The sequence below is a fragment of the Thunnus thynnus genome, chromosome 2, assembly GCF_963924715.1.
Source record: "Thunnus thynnus chromosome 2, fThuThy2.1, whole genome shotgun sequence".
Taxonomy (NCBI): Eukaryota; Metazoa; Chordata; class Actinopteri; order Scombriformes; family Scombridae; genus Thunnus; species Thunnus thynnus.
In genome coordinates, this window is record NC_089518.1 from 23,897,746 (window position 1) to 23,920,133 (window position 22,388).

The 22,388-nt window shown below is 39.5% G+C and overlaps 1 protein-coding gene across 3 annotated transcripts in view; it reads left to right on the forward strand.

Moving 5' to 3' along the window:
- The window catches only part of ccser1 (coiled-coil serine-rich protein 1), a 123,298-nt gene that overhangs the window by 19,223 nt on the left and 81,687 nt on the right, over positions 1-22,388 (forward strand). For all 3 annotated transcript variants that reach the window (XM_067612124.1, XM_067612132.1, XM_067612138.1), the window contains exons 6-7: positions 2,788-2,893; positions 20,299-20,473. In XM_067612124.1, coding sequence (XP_067468225.1) covers positions 2,788-2,893; positions 20,299-20,473 — 281 coding nt within the window. The remainder of the gene's footprint in view (positions 1-2,787; positions 2,894-20,298; positions 20,474-22,388) is intronic.

Below are 22,388 nucleotides of genomic sequence, written 5' to 3' on the forward strand. Positions count from 1 at the left end.
CAAGCTTATTTTCTGAAACTATCTAAATATGTATACAACGATAAACTACAAAGAAAGAATACATTCAAGGACACGGTGTCTTGCTTTTTACCCATTCTGGGTGAATTTCCACCAAAGCATTTTTACCAATGTTTTGTTGTCAATTTTTTTGTGGCAATCAGTAGCAAAAGCATGATGGGAAAGAAGCTAAGAGTTCTTAAGGCTGATTTATGGCAGGTCGCTCGACACTTTTGATAAATGTTGCTTTACAAAAATGACGTATTTTGACAGAAAAAAGCGTCGCTTTAGACTTTCCTTTCATGTCGCACACCTGGAGAATTTCTGTTATGTCGCAGACGCCGTCATATTTTGACGCTCGGTGTGATTGGGTAGTGTTACTAACGTTGTCATGGAGATTGTAGTTTTCACTTAACTTCCTTATTGATATTTTGGTCTGTAACTTTAGATAACTTGTAGCATCCTTATTTAATTAATCCCAGTCAGGAAAATATAATGTAACTAAACAAGCCTGCTGGAGGATAGCGTCTGGTTACCATGGATCCTACTGAAACCTTTCGCCGCAGCATAAATTGAAAACATCACATGACTTTTTAATTTCTGTTGAGCGACAGTCATCAGAAGTGTAGAGGGACCCACCATAAATCAGCCTTTAGAAGTGTTCAAATCAAAAAAAAAAAAAAACCTGTCGCATACAGACTCCTGCCGTCATCCATCCCTGCTCCCATTCAAGTGAATGTCTAGTCATATTTTCTCATTGCCTTTCTTCTCTTCACCTCCCCTTTGCTGTCTTTTAGTCTGTTTCTCTCTCACTCGCTGTCTCTCTCTTCCCTCTGTAAGCCACCTCTATTCCATCAACTTAAAACATGAAACCAGCACTCTCCCTGGTTCTTTCAGCATGTGCCACAACTTTGATCTAGCTGCCTCATTTACAGCGATTTATCTCCTTTGTTGTTTTGGCATTTCAGTCCCACTCTTCCTGACATGCCTCATGGTTGAAAAATGATTGTCAGAGTAGAATTATTGCTTGTGTTCTTCCGCAGTGCTGCATGGAGTGCAAAACACGGCAACTTCAACCAATGCATGGAATTATTATTTTGAATGAGTGTTCAAGCTGGCTTTACACACCACATGTGAATGTGCTGAAGGGCTTGATTAGTAAAAATCCTTATTAACACATTTGTGTGAGAGTTACTATTTCACTGTGGTCAGTAGATGTACGTAAAGAGGTTAAATGATTGGTTAAATTTGCTAGTCAGATTGAGTCATTCCTTGCATGAACATTGTGGTAAATGGGGACAAAATACAAGCTCTTGCAAATTGGATGAGTATCGGTTATGTCCGTGGTTCTGGTGATCTCAAATTGCAGATGTTTGCTCCATATTAATACACATCAAACTGCAAAGACACAAAATGTACTCATTGACTTGGACAGTGGATGCTTGGCTGAGGATGACACATGTATTAAATGACTCAGCATGACACCGGGTAAACAAGGGCTTGAAATGTGATCAACTTTCTTTTCTTGGGTACAGGGGCTACATGTTTGACTGTAAATATAGTGACAGGGTACATTTACCCTCAGCTTGACTCACTCTTGTGTGTGAACATATCTGGCTTTGACTCTTATCTAGCAGATCTCTATGTCAAATAATATATAGATGTGAGGTTGGATTCAACTTTCTCTAGGCTACGTTTAAGTCCCAGATGGAGTCACAGAATATTACAGTTGCAGTCAAATAAAGTAAAATGCTCAGCAGCACTGTGGAGTGGAAACTACAACAGGAGATTTAGTCCTAATAAACTGAATTTCCTGTGTTTATGGATGTTAGAAGGGAGGGTGGTTTTGAACACACACACAGACAGATTTAAAACATCTCTAAAGGCCTTGGCTGATGCAGAGCAAAAGAAGGCACTGTCATTAATACACACACTAACACACAAGTGTGTATGCTTAGTCATTAGACCTAATGGCTTGCAGACTGTAGCATGAAATTAAAAGGTTTGATGAATTGTTCTCATAAAATTAAGGGACTAAGACTTGGTGCTGGTGATGGAAGAGTAAGGTGCTTCCACACTCTCAAATTAAAGGGGCTAATTTAACAACACACACACCTGCACACACATTTAGGTACACAAAAAGCAGACAGTCTCAGATACATGCACACATACATAGATTATATACACAAAGAGAGAGAGAGAGACACACACAACTGGACACACACAATGCCAAATCATCACACACTCTCAACGGCACTCCTCATTTTTACCTCTCTCAGGTGGCTTGTTAGAGCCTTTATTAAAAAGCAAGCAGTTTTACAGCAATTTATGGCCAACGGTGTTCAGCCGCAGGGCTCAGTGTTCCTGTTCCAACTGTGACTCATGCCCTGTGGAATCAGACAAGAACGGAGAAAGAGAGACAGAGGGACCTTTATAAAGACACGAAGAAATGACAAATCTCGGCTTCATCACCAACTTTTACTCCAGATTCTTACACACTTCTCAGTCAAATGTGCCTTTGAAAGTAGACCTATCATTTTTAAAACAACTTAGTTGTCTAGTATTGCCATTACTCAGAAATGTCACTACTGAATTTTAATAACCTACTTTGTGACAAGAACGGTATTTTATTGCTCTAATTCAATATGGGAGAAGGTGGTAGAGAGAGAGTTACTATTTTTGATGACTAAAATATGTTTTGGTCAGATTAAGTACTTATGCTAAGTGTCAGATGAGATTAGGAAATCAACTTGATATAATGACTCATTTTGTGTTTGGGTGTGTGCACAGTGTCCAGAGAAGACTCCAGCCAATCACTAGCGTCCTGTCTTAACCTGCTCCCCTCCCCGATGGACCCGCCAGGAGATCGCATCCCAGGGAAAGACAACAGCCAGAGGTAAACATGTGTATTTATATGAATATACTGTATGTGCTTTCATATTCTCCAGAGGGAAGAAAATGAAGCAATAGGGAGACTGTGCAAAAATGTTGTCAGCGTAATTATGTGGAACAGAGTTGTCTTGCACTCTAACAAAGCAAATGAAGACAAATGGTTAAAAACGTCGTATTTGTATGCATATGGGCTGCACTAACTAGAACCACAATCATGGACAGAAAAGACAGAAAAATGGGCTATGGCATCGGTCTGGCATTGGCTGTCCCAAAACTGCATTCAGTCACATACAATCATATGGCTGGCTCAAGGATCTGTTTTGATGCACTTACCCACTTGGCCACAGGGGCATTTATCCTCTATGCTGCTTTTTTTTTTTCCCTACACCACATACTGTACTCCATTGCCACTTGAGAGAAAGAGAGAGAGAGAGAGGGAGGGAGGGGGGGTGTATTGTCTATTCTAGGAATTGCTCATTTTGAGCGTTCCCTGTAAATGCATAACACGTTTTATGTCTTTCCCTCTTTTGGAGATGAGACAAGACTCTTGCACAGAAAGACAGAGGGTAAATAAATAAATTAATTACTTCTCTTCGAATGAATATGCAAGTTGTCTTTCTGTTCTCCTCTTTCTCCCAGTAGCCGATGGCTGAAACAGAACACTCAGAGTTTCTGTTTGCACATGTGAGCACAACTGCCAAGGACAGTTCCATATCTGATTTGATTTGTCCACTTGTTCCTTCTCTACACACACGCATCAGGATAGGTTATACTGGGCACATACACACATACAGACACACATGCACACACACACACAGAACTGCTCGATGGATAGGGCTTATTTGGTTTTATGGAGCCAGTGGGTAATAAAGGGGTTGTATTACCAAAGGTATCGTCTGGTGGTGTGTCTGACAAGCCAGTAGATGATTATTACTTTACCTCTCAGTGCTCCTCTTTCCACTCCTGGGTTGAATTTATTTTATTTTTACTCACACCCATTGAGTAAATGTACCCTGTCTATCCATGTTTTCCCCTGAACAAACCAGGTTATGATCTTCTTTGTCTGCAGACAGCATGCAGGTCAACCTGCGTGAGTGGTTTTGAAGTAAAGGTTGAAGGATTTATACTACACCACTGAGACATTGGACTTAGCCTTGGCTTCTTTTTTTCTTGAGAAGGGTTTGATCACGCCTCAAACACTCTTTAAATGTTTCTCTGAATACATTTCTGTGTCTAGACAGTGTCAGTGAAATCATGCAAGTAGGGAGTCAACCTTTTCAACCTATCCAAGGTTTTTGTCAGATAGTTCATTGGTTGTTTCATCTATAATGAAGTCCCACTTCTCTACTTGTCTTTGAAAGTAAGGATGGGAATCACAGATGAGCTCATGTGATACTATCACAATATTCCTCCCACAATTACAATACATCACAACAAAGGCGACTCTGCGATACACGATATATCACAAAGAAATAATCTATGATATATCAGGATATCTGTAATTGAAGAAGAAGGAAAAATTATTTCAAATAACAGGAAAAAGTCAAATAATGAATAATGTTTATTGACAGTACATTAGTTTCACAGAAAAGAAATGCTGCCAAGTATGAGTATTAGGACACTGATAACTGTAACCTCAGTTTGTGTCTCACAGAGCTGCTGGTAGCATTAGCAAGTCTGATAAGAGACAACAGAGAGGCGATGTTGTGCTAATAAACCAAAAATGTATTCCTTTTCTGTGGCAATAAACACAACACACGACCTGCCAATAACTAACTGTGCTATACTCAGAGCTTTACAAAATACTCATGGCTGACGAGTGATGACAGTAACGTTAACATGATAAACAGCAGCAGCTATAGTACGTATTGACACTTCCCAACAGACACACCAGAGAGCCTCTCGTAGTAGAGCTGCTAGCTCCGCTACAATACAGGTACCACCAAGAAACTTTTACAAAGGGCCATGAATGTACTTCTAGAGACTGTCAAAGCTCCACTGGACTCCCTGTGTTTCCAGCACGGACACGGAGAGTCTGGCAGCAGCTGCTCATGGCTGGTTATTTTGCTTGCATTTCTTCTTTGCTGTCACATACAGTTGCCACTCTTCTCACTGTCACCAGTCTGTCCAGCATCTCCAAAAGGAGGCGGAGGGTAGTGGTGCTCTTTTAGTGGTAAGCCAAAGTAGCAGAATCAATTCTGAGTAGTCCTATGTTTTAAAAAAAATATATACTTGGCACCAGTATATCGGTAACGTACCGCACGTGGAAATATCGCGATATGTTGCAGTATCAAATTTTTTTTGTCCCAGCCCTATTTGAAAGTACTAGAGAAGTATTCATGTCAACACATACACACATACAAATGTTTGCATTATTCCCCTCTGTACACAAGCTCAAGGATAAAATGGCTAAACCAGTTTTCTTCGGTGTGATTGAGTTTGTCTGGATTGTAGCATGGCAGTTCAGGCTATAATATGAAGAGATGGCTCCATCCCTTCAATCCAATCTGTAACATGGTATTACCAAAGGATTCCTCCAAATTTGAAGGTGCTAGAGGAAAAGTCAGGGGAACACCCTTCATTAGGATGCATTGTCTGAAAACCACAAATGTCTATACAAGATTTTGTGTCAATCCAACTATTGTTGTAGACGTTGAGACATTGACCTGTTAGTGGTGCTAGCTGAAAAATCAAGGGATCACTAAAACCTTTAGGATTAATCCTTTGGGCACCATGACAACAAGTTTCATTGTAATCCATTTGACATTTGTTGAGAACTAAAAAAACAAAATACCAAAGGTTCACAATTAAATCATGGTGTGCCTGAGTGATGACCTAATTAGTTCCCATTCAATATACTACCTTTTTAACAACTCAACACTCTGCATTAAAGTCTTATACACCAAAATGACTCCAGCCTCCAAAACTGTAGACACATTACACCATTTAACAGTGTGTGTGCTGCTGACAGTGAGTCAGTGGTATGATGTAGTGGGCTCAAAGGGTAGTGTGTGTTCAGTTAAATTCTCTACAGCAAGGGAAGCAGGTTTTGTAGCAGAGCAACATAATAAGCTCAGTAAACATTTAAAAAAAAAACTGGATGGAAAGTGTGGCTACACTTCGATAAAGAAGACAAATCACACTATTTAGGCATAGGCATGAAACATTTTGTTTTATTTAAAAAAGCAGGGAATTGGAATTCCATACCAGTGATTGGTAAGGCAAACGTGTTTTGATCTGTGGAAACATTGACAGGTTACATAATGAAACCGGGTCTAAGTTTCTTATCCTAAACAACATGTAGCTGCTGGCAGGTGTTAATTTCCCACTGTGTTAAACATCTTCACTGATATTTCCTTACAGAACATTTTCACACAGATTTAACTGGAAAATGTGTAAAATCTGTGAAAGAGGAATGAGGGAGCTGAGATTGGAGAGGGGAAAGAGAGCAAAGTGTGTTTGCCCAGGGCTTGCTCTCGCTCTTTCACAGTCTTTCTTTCTCTCTCAGTCTCCCTCTTTTTGTCTCAGGTTCCACATTCCCTCAAGGGGACATTGATTTGCTGGAGGCAAAGCAAGCTCCCGTCTGTTCACACACAAGAAAACACAAACACACACACACACACAGACACACACACACACATACACACACACACACACACACACACACACACACACACACACATACACACACACACACACACACACACACACACACACACACACACACACACACCTACCTGTCAGTCAGTCAGCTTGTCCAGAGAGAGTTTCAGCTGCAGGATACTGCTGGCTGTCAGACAGGCTGCACAGAACATCTGCTGTACACGCACACACACACGCTCACTCGCATGCATACCTCTTCTTTGATGTATGACAGTTGGATGTTTTTAATGGCAGGCATTTAAATGTCTGTGTTTATTACTATGTAAACATTAATAGTACAATAACAAAGCTATGGCAGTAAACAGCCATGTGTTAAATATTATTTTCCGGTTTTAAGTGGTTGCATAGATGTGTAGAGAGACAGAGAGACAGACACTGGGAGTTTGAAGGACAGTGGAGTGGGAAAGGAAGACACTGGAAACATCAGAGTATATTCATTTCAGTGTAGGACAAAGAAATATGGAGTCATTTTGCCTTTTTTTTATCTATACTAAAATCATTTTTAGAATAAATCATATTTTGATCACATCCATTTTAGCAGGCAGTAGCACAATAATGCTCTCCAATGAGCTTTTAACACTGCAGCCTCATTTACAGGTCCCTTGTGCCATGCTTGCCTTTTATATTTAAATGCTGAAAACTCCAGAGTAGTGCAGTCATACTGTGTAGGGCATGTTGACCTAATGCAGATGGACCAACTTTTTTTTGGACACAATGATATGTATTTTGATCCATGAGCTTTGTTGCATAAAGCCTTCTTCATTGTGTTTTGTACTTTTGCCTGTTGCAATTCTTGCCGTAGAAAATACTGACCATCTTCACTGAAAATAGTGAGTGTGTTTCAGTGCTTTTTGGTTGGTAGAAGAAGGGGTTAGACTGCTGCATACTGAATATTTGTTTGCATGTTGCATCTTAATGTCTGTTTTCAGTGAAGACATAAACCCCTCCTATAGAAAAGGAAATTAAATTTTGACAGTTGGGATATAGCTTGCCTGTTGCTATGGTAACGAAAGTCTGCCTGTTGAGTGTTCCCTTTTCCCTTCTTCTTCTTCTTCTACTTCTTTTTCCCTTTTCTCTTTTCATGGCTATTGATTACTATGCAGAAGACAGGTAGTCCAAGGAGAGGACATGCAAACACTCCTTGTCTGTCAGTATGCGGCAGACGCTCATGAAGGTCGCAATTCCCTAATTTCCATTTCTGATTAGGGGATAAACGTGCAGCTAAAGCATTCACTTCCTAAGACTTCTTAGAAAAATGTCAACATTTGTGGACCCCCCCCCCCCCCCCCCCCCCCCCACACACACACACACAAGTGACAAGTTAATTAAACATGACTTCAAAGTTAATATTTTGTTGCTGCCCATTTATTCTCCCAAAATGCACAAGGTTTGTGTCCTCACTACATCATGTTGTTGCGACTCTTCATTAACACCCTGCCAAGTGGCACTGAGTGTGTTACCCACAAATAGGAACGTCCTATCATATGCCTCAAGCTATACAGTCACGTCAGCATTACTTGTACGTTGATTTATTTGTCATAATCTAAAAAGTTGTGTAATTTCTTTTTCCTGTGTTGGCTCATTTAGTGTCTATCTAAATGTAAGTGAGAGAGAATTAGCTGGGTCTTGTCAATTAAACTCAGTATAGATGGCAACAGAGAGAGGAGTTTAAGAAAGACAGTATACTTACACGTACTTGAGTCAGTTGGGTATTTAGACAGCGCAGAGCAGCAAAGAGAGATATAGAGAAGACACCTTGAAATTCAAGAAGAAACTCCTCTTCTCAGAGTAGATACGGTACATAGTGATATGATACACTCTCAGTTGGCCCATCATCTCCCACAGAGACACGTAATCTGTGATGATATAGAATGAGCTCATACACACAAACACAGAGGAACAAATTTGTTTAATGTTAATATAATCCATAAGTATATCTGCCAACTTGTCTAATCCCACCTGATTTAGTATAGTCAGCAAGAAAAATCACATACACACACACATACATACATACATACACCTCCTCGTTCAGTAAGTCGTTCTTACAAACATTCACTTACATGCACATTTATAAAAATAGACAAGCATAAAGAATCCAGCTGAGCCTCGGAGTGGAGCTGGGGACAGATGAAGTGCACTGCAGCATGATTTTCATACACATAGACGCGCAGAGCATACAGTGGTAGTTGGAAGGAACAGTGGATTTCCCCCCCTCTCTGTTCAATTTTCTGGTATATAATCATTTAGATTTTTTTAATCCAACAAACGATAAAAAAACTCAGTGTTATATCTTGTCTTAATCTGTGGGTTTTGGACTGTTTTCCATTACATATCACAGTGAATATACTAGCTATTCTGTCTATATTCCTGCCACATTCTTTGTAAGGAGATATTTTTTATTGTTCTCACAGTCTGTGCCCACAGGTTACTTGTACTAGCTAAGCATCACACTCTTCAGAAGCCTCAGAGGAAAAGCTGAGTCTAAATATTCTGACATTTTTAATTTAACGGCCAGCCTAATGGGCTAAACATTTTAAAAATCGTGTGGTGTGCATCTGTAAACATATGTGTTTCCTTTGTGTATTGCTGCTGTTTAGCTTCTAATTTACATCACTCTATTGGGTTTATTAAATGTTCAAAACAGGAAGATTAATTAATATAGTCTTTCATTTTTTCCCTCTTGCTCTGAGTGGGAACTTGTGGTTCTGATTTGTAACGGAGAGAAAAACAGTAGTTTGGCAATGAATAAGTCATTCCTTTGCTTTCCATTACTTTTTTTTTGTCAAGGGGTCTGTTCCAGAAATGAAAGGAATTATTAAAATGGTATTCACTGTTACTCTTTCGTTGGCAGATTGTAAAATGTCTGACATGAGCATTTGTTTTCAAGGGCTTTAATGTCATTTTGCAGCATATGGAGGATACCTGAACAACAAAGACGGGGGGGTCTTTTGTTTTTTGGTTCTTCATGATTTATCTCATCTCTTTTTTCGTGGACAGCATGCTGTTTGTTGAACTTATTTTTGTTACAACCTGCTGAGATTAGAGTGCTAAAATTTGCATTCTGCAGTGATAAATTGAGATGCTTCCCACTGTATTTGTTACTTTCTCAAGCACATTCCTTCTGCGATTGACAACAAAAAAAGCATACTTTGTGAATACCGAATATCTTGCCCTTATTCATGTTTGGGCTTAGTAGCAGTCAGTGGCAGTAAGCGTCAACATGATCACAAATGAGGGTCTAGAGGAGAGAGCCTCTTTACGGCAGTTATCTGGATACTTTCGCTTTTCTGGTTTGAGGCTTGTAACTATCTACGCTTGTCACTACAGGGCAAGTTTAAAGGAATAGGGATGTAGGCTTCTTTACTTTATTTCCGAGAGTGAGATGAGAAGATTTCTGTTGATCTCATGTCTGTGCATTAAGTTGAGTAGTATTCAGCATAGTTTAAATAAAGACTGGAAACAGAAAAAAAAGCTCTCTCATCACGTTTAAAGCTTATATTCAATATATATTTATTTGTCACATTCTCATATTTCTCAATATGTGCAGTGAAATGCGGGTGTGGCATACTCATGTATGCCAATAGGTTTGTGTGCAATAGTAATAATTATAATAATTAAAATTATAATAGAGTCCACTTAACAATTTTGACCACGTCTCAGCCTCTAGGACGCCGCAAGCAGCATGATGCCCTTCCAAAGCACTGCAGATGGGTCCATCAACCCATGGTTTCCGGTGATGATATCATTGGCCGGTGTTGCCATGGAGCTTGTCACTACTTCTGCATACCAACTGATGTTGTCAGAGCTGGATTGAAATGTATCCATGTAGACAAGATAGTGGGAGAGAACTGGTCTGTCCCACAATTCAGCAGAACTTTTTTTTTTTAGTTTTTCCTTGCCAAAATACCCTGTTACTACAAGGGTAGTGTCTGGATATTTGGTCTAGTCCCGGCACAGAACAATACTCCGACAATACTGCGTTGGCATCTGCCGGTGGTGGTTTGCACACAGCAGAGATGATGACCAAAGTGAACCCCTGGGTAAGGCAGAGTGGGTGGCATGAGATCATCAGATGCAGGAGTGGGAGAGTTTTAGTGTCTCTGGGATTACACAAGGCAGACTCCATCACCCTTGGACCTGCTGGACTTCTCTCTCCTTTCTCAGCCGTGCGTTTGTTAAATCTTTATACGAAAAAAAAGTGAAAACATTTGTAGGTCTAGAGGGAGTTGCGTGCTGTAACTATTTTTTTCAGCGAATAATAGCTGGGCGTAGTGAGTGTGCACAGCATCCTGAAATCTTGTCTTTACAGTGATGTTTTCATGTTTGCTACAATCGTGTCTTTTCAGAGACCAAAACTAAAACTTGAGTTCACCAACTGTATTTGGCAACACATGCTGTAGCTGGAGATGCTGCACAGAACTGCTTTGTGGATGGACATACTCTTCTTCTATCCGTTGTTATCAGGATTCATTTATGGTTTATATAGTATATAGTTTCTCCATTTCTGCTTGTGTGCGGATTTAAACAAAGAGATACTGTAAAATGTGTTAATTAGTGAGTTTTGCTTTAGAGGCGTCGTTAAGCATATTGTTGAACTTCAACACAGCCAGGCTGGCTGTTTTCCCAGCACAGGTAAACTTTGCTTCATATACAGATGTCATACTTACAGATCCTCTTGTTAAATTGTGTAAGGATGCAGTAAATTACATAGAGTACACAATCAGAGCGCTACATTAGCTTTCTATATGCATAATACCTAATTAGGCAACTCATAGTGTCTCATTTTGAGTAAACAATTCATTTGCATCTCCATATCCTGCTCACTAATATCCCTGTACACATAAATATATAGTATATCTCAGTGTTACTGTGGAAACAGCTTTTTTTTTTTTCAAAAATTGGGATGAGGCGTTTATATCTTGTATTATAAATGTTCATTCCTGCTACCATTTCATGTAATCAGGGGCTCATGTAGGTGATTATAAACAGGAAATTAAAAGAAAATATCTAGAATTGATAAGGGCTTTTCATTAGGTCTTGCTGTCAGGAAGAATCTCAAGTGTAATTATTCAGAACCTATTTCACTTGGATCTGACCTGAGCGCAGAGTTTGTCAGAACGAATGCACACATACAGGATCACTGTCATGTCAATTTATTTATAATTTGTTATGACTCAGTATGTCATCTTTTGTTTATTGGTGCTATTATTTATAATGGGAGGAACAACATTGAATTATGACTCATCTTAAACAATACATTTTGCTCTCAGATAGGAATTTAGGCAACCTGACAGAAAATGAGATAAAAAGGCGAGAGTCAACATTTTAATTTATTTTGGTGTTGTTGCTTGTTACAGACTGTGATCATAAAACATTAGCTACAAGCAGTGTTTGTACTCTTACTGAAAACATAGACTGGGAATTTGCATTCTAAGTATACAGGTCCACCCCCATGTTTTCTCCTCACTGTTTACGACAGAAGACCTACATTTGTAATGCATTTCAACAATGTGAGCTCTGTGTTATTTTCAGCCTGTCAAACAGCACTGTTGGATTGACAGTATAATCTTATCTACTCCCAACTGTGATACATATTACCAGCTTAGGCCAGCAATATATTATCATGCGCTTGTTGTATATATTTTCATAGTTTTACTGTTATATTTCTTTTGCAAGTCTCATCTGAGCTTTTGCACTTTTAGCTTCTGTTAGCTGCAGGGCCAGGTGAAGGATAACAAGGCTGACTTTTCTTGAATAAACACAATCATAATCAAACACATTATAAAGTAATTGGAATTCTAGTCTTTTATTATCATAGTTTTAGAATAAATAGCACAAAATTATCATGTCCTTAAGAAATGAAAACAATAGATGAACATGAATGTGCCCTCGAAATAATAATTCCCTTTGGTGGTGGGGAATTTGCATTTTTAACATGGATTTGTTGATTTGAGTTCATGAAATAAAAATCTCAGTCAGTAAACTAGTGGTTGCTTTTTTGATCTGTCATCACCTTTGGCTTTGAGGCTTTTTATGCAACTGTCATGATTGACAATTGCAAAAAGGCAAAGTTACGTCAAAATAAGTTGAATAAACACTACTATATTTAGTGCTTGTGTAACAATATATATTTTCAGATTTCCTAGAGCGGTCAGTCTTGCTAGTGGACTCATCGCAGGGGTTTTGTGCTAAGAAGTGAGAATGATCTATTTTAGTGGAATATCACTTAAAGGCTTTAGTACAGAGTAACATTTTGGGCGATGTTGCTCGGCAATGTTCTCTCAAATAGGAAAATGAAATGTGACACATGGGACCGGTATTAAATAGATCTCTCCAAGCAACAAGAAGTTGTGATAGTAATTAGTGCAAGTGTTCTGATAACTCCCTAAGGCTGCCCCCTCCCCCCCCCCCCCCCCCCCCCCCCACACACACACACACACACACACACAAAGCTGGTGTTGTCGTTCTCAGCCTGTTTTTTGTGTAAGGGATTAACATTATGATGCTCGCAGATATAAAGACTATGGGTGAGTGGACGGTCTCAGAAGGTAATAGATACTACACACAGTCACCACCGATTGGTTGCAAAACAAGTGCAGATTCACAGCACGGAGTGTAAAGAGCAGCAGAAAGGACAATTTGATTAATCAAAAAGTTACCCCTGCCATATTACATTCATTTTATATTCTCTCCATTTCTGTGTCTGAAGACTTGAACTCACCATTAGATTCACTGCCTGGAGCTTGGCTTGTGCTCACTCTTTAGTCACAGATGCACTTTGTGTTGGAGATGAGTTTAATGGCAGCATTAAACATCCGTAGCCTCAGGTGCTGAATGCAGATGAGTACGCTGTGTCTGTCAGGTGGAAAGAAGGAGTGACAAATGAGGGTGATCATTCTCCAGTAGCTATGCTTTACTGTTGTACTACTTGTGCATGCTTACAAGCTCATATATGACACACAGCTGTCATCGTTACACAGGTACACAGCCATACATGTATAGAATTGTCCTCATAAATATGTTCCTTGTTGTCAGTAAAAATTTAGCGAGGGAAAAATTGGCACGGGGGACTAAGTGTCCTTTACTGTTATTATTCTTGAAACAATGCAGTTTTTATATTGCTGATTGACAAGGGTTCAGCCCACTCCTCTTCACAGCTGCTAATGCATCTTCAATCACAGATAATTTATCTGACATGGGCAGTCATTATTCTTCCCTTCAAATACTAACTGAACATTACGTAAACCCTAACATCTTAGTGTGCGTGTAGAGATGTTTGTCTCTTTTCGACGTTGTTTATTGCTTGTGTGGATGTGCATACGCTTGCTTGTGCTACCTTGTGTGTGTGTGCAGGTATGTGTCAGTGCAGGGAGCTAACGGCCCAGTAATAAAACACTGTGTGAGTGGTAAAATAATGAAAGTCATAAAAAGGCAGATAATTGGCTTTTTCAGGTTGGTGAAATGGATCACTTGTAACGCCGCTGTTGAGAAATGGCTTCTGAAAGGAGAGGGGTAAGTCAGAAGGCTGGGGGGAAAGACAAAAGTGAAGAACCATATATTTAAAGGAGAGGAGAAAACAGGGTAAGAAAGGAGGTGAGCAAGAGAAAGAGAAAAGGTAATGAAAAGAAATGAAGGAGAATAGAGGAGAAAACATATTGCGAGGACAGAATCAGCAAAAGAAAAATATGAAGACAACGGAAAGCAAGAGGGGCATCTTTCACACTCTCCCTGTTTACATTTTTTCTTTGTGTAATTAGTCTAGAAAAGACTGTAGAGAGACAAATCTCTGTGAAAACATTTAATTGCACTTTAATCCATGTATTCAGTTCTAATTAGCTCCACATTGACTCAGTCGTGTAGTACTAGTTTCAGCCACAAGCTGGTGTAATACTACATCTTTATAAATTCAAATTAGGACTTTGTCCACTATTGTAATCTTCTAATCGACTCCTATTGCAGAGCCATATTCTCTTCACCCAAGTATGTATAACCTGTTCAGAGATGCAGTGAGTGTGTCCATGTCTGCAAGTATGTGTGTGTGTGTGTTTGTGTATGTGTGTGTGTGAGAGAGAGAGAGAGAGAGAGCTGTAAAAAAGAGAAATAGAGTGAGACTGTCGGGCTAACGGCTCATGACAGTAAAAAGACAGATGACCCTGAGTAGAGGAACGGCCTCCCTGCCTGTATAACATCTATCATCACTGAACAGACTTCTCTTCAACTGTGCCGTTCACTTCCAGGTGTGTGTGTGTGTGTGTGTGCGCGCTCTTGCATGTATGTGTGGCGTAATTACCTGCAGATAAGACTTGTGCTTAGCTGGAAAACGACTGTCTACTCTGTAGCTGCAGTATACTCTCACATGCTCATATATTCACACACCAACACATCCTCATAATGAAACGACCACATAGGTTGATTGTACCTTCTTTCCAGAACGACCCACAGGAGAATAATTAGCTGCTTTACAAAACCGTTACAAGTCACTGTTAAAAAATAAGTATGTTTTATGGTGTCACAGTGCTGTGGTTAAGGTCTGGTTAGGTTTAGTCACAAAAACCACTTGGTTAGGGTTAGGGGAAGATCATAGTTTGGGTTAAAATCATCACTTGAACCGTGGTTTCTACTTCCTTTAAGTAATGCAATCTTCATCGTCATGGCAACAGTAAACACCACAACAGTCATTGTTACAGTTTTTAAAAAAATATCCCAATTCGCAGTTGGAAACATGACACTCGTGGAAAGGGAAGCGAACAGCGGTCTCCTGCAGCTAAGTCCACTTTTTAGTCCACTTTTTTCCATCTAAGTATCTAATCATCCACCCAACCCGCCTCCTCCTAATAAGGCAAATTGTCATTGACATTTTTATATTGACATCTGAACTGCGTCACTTCCCGGGTCATAATTACTACGACTGCTAGATGGCGTAAACATAACTATAGGTTGTGTTTGTTGTATGAATTTTAGATCTATACTGTCGTTTTTCCTGTGAGGATGGTCTGGTACATACACACGTGCACACTTGCATGTACTACATACACATACACACACACACAGTAATGGCAGCTTGAAATTCTATGCCTGTGCTGCTATCACTGAAACGATCAGTTGGTTCAAAGTTTCTCTCTCTCCTGCTGCTCATTTTAATCTGCTGGAATTATTAAAAGGGAAATAAAGCCATTTAAAAGGTTAAGTTTCTAACTGAACTGTCACCCTGAGAGCCACTGAAAGTGTTTATATCTGAAGATGTAAATGGCCCATTTCTTTTATTATTCTCCTTAAAAAAATATTGGTTATGGTTATAGTTAGAGAAACATTGTGTTTATTGTTAAACATTTCAAATGTCAGTTCTAGCTAGTGTCAAAGTCAAGCACTTTGTGCTTCCCGTCTTTGTCACTCTTACCTTTTCCTGCACTTGAAGATGATACTACTTCCTACATTGGCACTAAATATTAACAGGACATACTATTAGCTGCTACTGCAAGTTTGTTGCATCTGAACATAATTCTTCAGACACAAGGATGGCTCATTTTTTTAATTAGAAGAAAAATAAACTGGTATGTTTACCACAACAGACAGCATGAAAAAAAGACCCAGAAAATGTGAAAATTGTGAAGGTGAGATTTACTGGTATTCACATTTTTTAAAAGGAGACTACATTAAAACACATTTACAGCCCTAAGCTGCTCAATTTGACTAGAAATATTCCACTTCAAGTCCTCTGAAACAGTAAATGCCTTGCATAAGGCACCTCTATGTTTATTGTTTTCGGTGGAGGAGATTGTTGTTTGAACCCTTTTACTCCTCATTTTCCTACCGCTCTGTGGATTTGATGTGCGCCACAGAGGTAAGAGAAGAATGCAAACCTGAAACCCCATTGAAAGCTAGAGAAAGGACAAGAGTGTCAGATGCAGAGAAACACACATACATAGTAAACAAAGACAAAACACAAAACAAAAAACTATTTTAAGAGACGAAAAAAAAACTTTATTGCGGCGCTGCAGTGTGCCACTTGACATGAGCTGTCAGAGAGGAGAGTGCGTGATTGATCATATGTAATTTATTTATGCTCAATTCATCCCACCTAGATAGCAGGAATGAGCAACAGAGAAATAAATGCAGAAAGTTCACTCTAACCTGAGATGCCAGGCAGGAACAAAAGCTACAAAGAATACAGTTTAGGGGGAAAAAAGCACCCATGGCTTTCTGACAGACAGAGCTCACCTGTCCTCAAAAGACAGCAGGCTTCATCGACATTTGTCTGAGGTGCTCAGCAGAATCCCTGGGGGGACACCTTAGGCTTTGATACTGCCTCAGTTTAGTGTTGTGGTTGTCAGAGTGATAGGGGGGAAAAAAGAGACACAGGGGCAAGGGGAGAGTTGGAGATGGAAGACGGGGGGCTCGGGTGAAGGGTAGGGTGGGAGGGGATGAGAGAAGGGCAGGTGATCAAAGAGAAGTGAAAGAGAGGGGAGCTTGGAGAGAGCAGCAGAGGGCTGAAGAATGATGAATGGAAAGGCGGGGGGCTGAGAAAGACCGTGAGTGGATAGTAGTGAAAAGAAGAGCGAAGGGTGGGATTGTGAACCAGTGAGAAAGAGAGTATGAGGGCAAATGAGGGAGCAATTCATTTCGACCTTTTCAGCGAGAAACCTTTGGAGTGGCCGCGTTGATCGATATTTTAGTGATATGGTCTTGTTTTGGTTAAAGAACATTTTTCCTAGAGAATTTGCTGTCTGACTGAATGCTTCATGCGCACTGTTTACGTGGTGATTTTTTTTCTGAGAGAATGGGACAAAAGCCATCTAATTCCCTCTCACCTCCCCACTAAATGGCTATCAGTCAAAGTGAACATGGTCTCTTGATGATAAAGAGCTCCTCGTTTTCTGCGTCTGTGTCTGCCTCTCATTACTGCCATACCTCCCTCACTCCCTCCTATTCTTGATATGCAGACTGTGAGCTCGCTGGTTGTCTTTGTGTTTTTCAGACAGGAGGTTGGTATTTCTCAGCTCTCCTTTTGAAAATGTCATAAAGAAAGGTGAGATACACAGTCGCACTTTATGCACTTCTGTCAAAATATCACAGCCTGGCGGGGAAATGTAGTATGCTGGACTTTAGCTAATTCAAAAAACATTAGATTAAACTATTGGTTGACAATTTAGTTGCTTTTCCATTGCCTTGATAGAAATTCTGACTCCCTGAAATGACAAGGGATGGTGAAAGTTTCAGTTTACTGGATGAATTAACAATAAATGAGACTATACATGATTTTGCTATATTACATGGAAAGATCCTTTTTTTTTTAAATAAACATTACAGCATTATTGTATCACTCTAGTCAGTAAGTTAATAGATGCTGTATGCTCAATTTATTAGTCCGTATTAAGTCTATGTTATGCTACTGTGCTTCAGTAATATTAAATTAGATCACATTGGGGAGGATTTCACGGCCGATTCAGAATTAATGTGACAAAACTTTGTCAAATCTTACCATTGTGTGTTTGAGAAAATAAAACATACTCTTGTTTATTGTTAAAAGTTTTACCCCGTCAGTGCACACTGGCCTTGAAGCTGAAGTCTCAGCATGCTTTTGTTATGTCCCTCTTTTTGACATTTTGGGAAACCTCTTTGGGCCAAGTAAGAGTCATCTCCATATTTTGTATTGATTGAAAACTGGCTGTAATTGCTTTTTAATTGTTGTCCTTGGAAAAAAGGGACACATTCTACTTTTTTTACAGCATTTAGAGAACTCAGTGCTGAGGCTTTTACTTAAAAAGAGTCAAATACTGTGCATCATTTGCTCATAATGCTCTTGACTTTAGAATCTCTCTGTGTACTTGTGATGCTGATTCATTAAGATTTTCTACATGTTAATCCTTTCCTAACGGTGGTAATGGGCTAAGTAATGTCTCTAAAATAAATATTCACTGTAGAGACCTGACCCAAACTCTGAAAGGTTAAGCATAATTATACATCTCAGAGCTTTTGGCCTTGTATATTTAGATTTATCTATGGACAACTATTAACCTTCAGAGAATGTGAATCCTAAATGAGAATGTAGAAAGGGAAAATTGCTATTCAGAGTGTATCTTTCACTACCTCATATTCATCAAATAGTAAATATCGAAATTATAAACCACAATAGCAGCCATACAACCATGCAATTACATTCATAACTGCACAAAACTGTATACGACTAATATAAAGTAATCTGTTAAGCATTAGGTTTGCTAATATATTTGTGTATTTTGTATGTATGGGTGGCCAGGCAAGGTGTTGCAGACGAAATGGAAACATTAGCTACATAATTCAGTTGAATTCAGCTTGGTCTTTGTTTTGAGACCGTTTTCATGCCTGGTGGAATATAAAGTAGTCTTCCATCATAAGAAGGAAGGCCATTATAAAAATGTGCTTCTGGTGAAATTTAAACTCTTAAACTGACAGAACAAGTAAAATTGAGCCCTCAGCAATGAATGACTATGAAGATATAATTTTTATAGATAAGATATCTCAGTGTTGGCCAGAAGGCGAAGACAAGGGAGGAACAGTGTGACATTGAGCAGCCTTCTGACTCCTGTTGACAGTTCTTCTCAATATCTGTTCTCTATATTACTTTAAGCAAGTGTTGACAATGAGATAAACAACAGAGGCCATGGACTAGAGACCAAAGACGTGCTGCTCCAGGAGCCTGTTAACTGTTGATGGACTGTGTTCCCAAAATGAGGCAGTTGATTAAAACTGTGCTTTTTTTGATCTCCTTCGGTTTTTTGTGTTCATGTGTGTCTGAATCCAACTCCTCAAAAGTGTCACAGCTGTGTAGAGGAACAGGGAATTACATTGATGTTAGAAATCAGGCCTCAAACACTGACTTACAAACTTTTCTTTTTCGGAGAGACTTCATCCCCTATATCTGTCAAACGACCAGGAGGTCTGCTGCTCTTCAAGTTGAAAGCTTTGTTAATTAAAAAGGTGTTTGATATGCAGCATTTCGACTGAGAGATCACTTACACACTCACAATCTGCTGCATGCATAGACACAAGGTTGTTTTCTGCTGTAAAATAATTGCGGACATGCAATAATACAGAACACTAAATTAAGAATCCTCAAAAAAATATGAGGAGGACACACAGACAGAATCGCGAAGCTGTGATGAGCTATAATGAATCAAAGCTCTTGAAAATGAAGTATCCTTTTGAGTTGATAATGATGGTGAGATATGCAGGATCAGAAAACGGACTTGTGTGTGCTTTGGCGTCTTTGATCTGTGCATGCATTAGTGTGCGTATGTGTGTTTACACATGCAGGCATTTGTGCTTTCTTGTGTCTGTGTTGGAGAATGTTATCACCTCATGTTGTCAGTTTTAAATGATCTTAAAACAGATTTATTATAGAAATGAGTGCTCATTAAAATGGAGTCCTTTGGGGGTCTTGTGTAGCAGCTGCTATGTACAGTGAATATGGCTGAACCTGGTCTTCACCTCAACCTGTTTCTCCCCTCTTTTTTCCCCTCTCTAGAGCTCTCTCCTCTTGCTTTCTATTGAGATATTTAGAAGCAATAGATATCCGGACATTGCTGTATAATATATCATCTCCACCATCAGTAACAACCAAATACAAGGATGAGATTCCTCTTGGTGCCTGTGGAGAGTAGTGGAGAGCAGTGAAGACAGGTCAATGATAAAGTTTTCACACTGATTCATGCTAACATTAAATCTCTTTATTTTCCCCCCTTTTCCTTCACTCTACCTCTCCTCCAGGGAGCCCAGCCGTCCGACCAGCCTGCTGCCTGCTGACTGGAGCTCAGGACTGGGTTTGGGGAGGGAGGATGAGCCCTTACCTTCAGGGCTGGAGACCCTGCCACTCAGATTAATGCAGCAGGATTGCACTGCTGTCAAAACCCTGCTTTTAAGACTGAGACGGACATTGCAGGAGGTGGGATACACACAGTCACACACAGATATACTGCACAAGCATACAGACTCTTCTTTACATTGGTTTATACTCACATGAAGGCATTGGCAAGGAAGATGAAGATTGCATCACAGAATACTGTTTTATGAGTGATTCATTGTCATTCCTCTTATAACACACTGAAAGACCCTTCTCTGATCAAGTTATGAATGCATCAAATTGTTTTAAGCCAGAAAGGGTAAGGGGTTAGCAAATAAAATGTAGCAACTGTATCTGGAACCAATACAGTACAGTGTCCCACTGACAGATTCTTAACTCCTTGTCTTTATTAGCTCTATATCAGCTCCATGAAATCATCTCCAAAGCGAATGCTTTTCCGCCTTTAAAAGGTCTCTGTAATCACTTTGTTTTGTTAATTTAATCGGATTCTGCATTAGGGTTAGGAAACTGATGCTTACTTGAGCATCTGCCATCATATTCTTTATATACACACACATATACTGTATATACTCAAACATTAATCCCCCTGTTTCAGAGTATCACTCTGCTCTTTAAATGCTTTAGCCTGCTTTAAGCAAACGTTTTACCTCAGGCTATGAGGCCATCTCAGTGTGAATGTCGGGAAACCAGTAAAATTACATCCAGACCATTATAGCCGTGATTAGCTGTAATGGTCGCTTAGTGAAGCGCTGACACGTTGCAATAGCTGCACAAGGTTTAACTGCTTAACTGTAAAAACTAGGGAACCATATTGTGAACCATACTGTGCAGTCATGCAATCTCAACTGTCGTACTGCTTTACACCAGACTGTAAATGGAAAGTAAAAGTATTCTAGCTTTTAAACATTTCTTGAAGAAATAAATTTGTTGTAAATTTGATTGCATGCTTTATTTTGGGTAATTACAATTTCCAGAGAGCTTGACTTGTGACAGAATCTCCAGTCACAAAGATAAAACATGTGTGCAACCACTGACCGTACATTGCAATTTTATTTAAGTGCAGTTAAGTACAGTTTAGTTACATTTTTTAAAGTTTTGTAAGCACCACAGCAATTGAAGTAGTCATTTGGAAGCTGATGTTGGGTACATTGTGTTTTGCATGTTTTGCGTTGGAATGAAAGTGCTCATATTTTCACTAATACCACTATGTTTTGAAAATGTACGATACATTTACATACCAAAGAGGTGCTCAGGAAGTTGAGCTGAGAGAACACCCATTAGCACTGTCTGGCAGTTGTTTTCTTGTCATCTACATGGGTGACTGACCCTTACCAAATACAGCAATATTATACAGACACTCACTCGCAAGTACAAATACACAAAAAGACATATGAAAGGCTGACCTTGCCTTCCCTAACACCCCACCATTAGTACCTCTAAACTAAGATCAAAGCTAGCTGTGAGGACCTATCTGTGAATTACAGTCCACAGAGGCATATATATGGTTTTCTCTCTCTTTACTGTTCATCTCTCTGTTTTTTTTTCTCCCAGGACCACAGTGAGAGAGACATGAGACATGAAAATGATAAAATAATAATTAGTAGAGAGAGAGACAGAGAGTGAAGTAGTGATGGAGGGACTAAAGTGAGTGTAAGAGAGAGAGAGAGTACACAGCAGCAGAACATGAATATGAAAGAGGAGATACTTTGCCCTCTTTGCTTGCTCTGTTGTGTCATTAACTTGCAAATTTTGTTACCTTCCATCAGTGGATGTAATCCATTGTGCACCAAGGGGAGGGTGACTTGGCATGTCTGTATGCTTAGCATTTTATTTGCTTGACCTTCTGTTATTGAGCCCTAATCTTCTGTTCTTTTCTTTTGTTTTCCTTAACTTATAGTCCCTAACTTCTTCTCTTCTCTTCTCTTCTCTTCTCTTCTCTTCTCTTCTCTTCTCTTCTCTTCTCTTCTCTTCTCTTCTCTTCTCTTCTCTTCTGTTG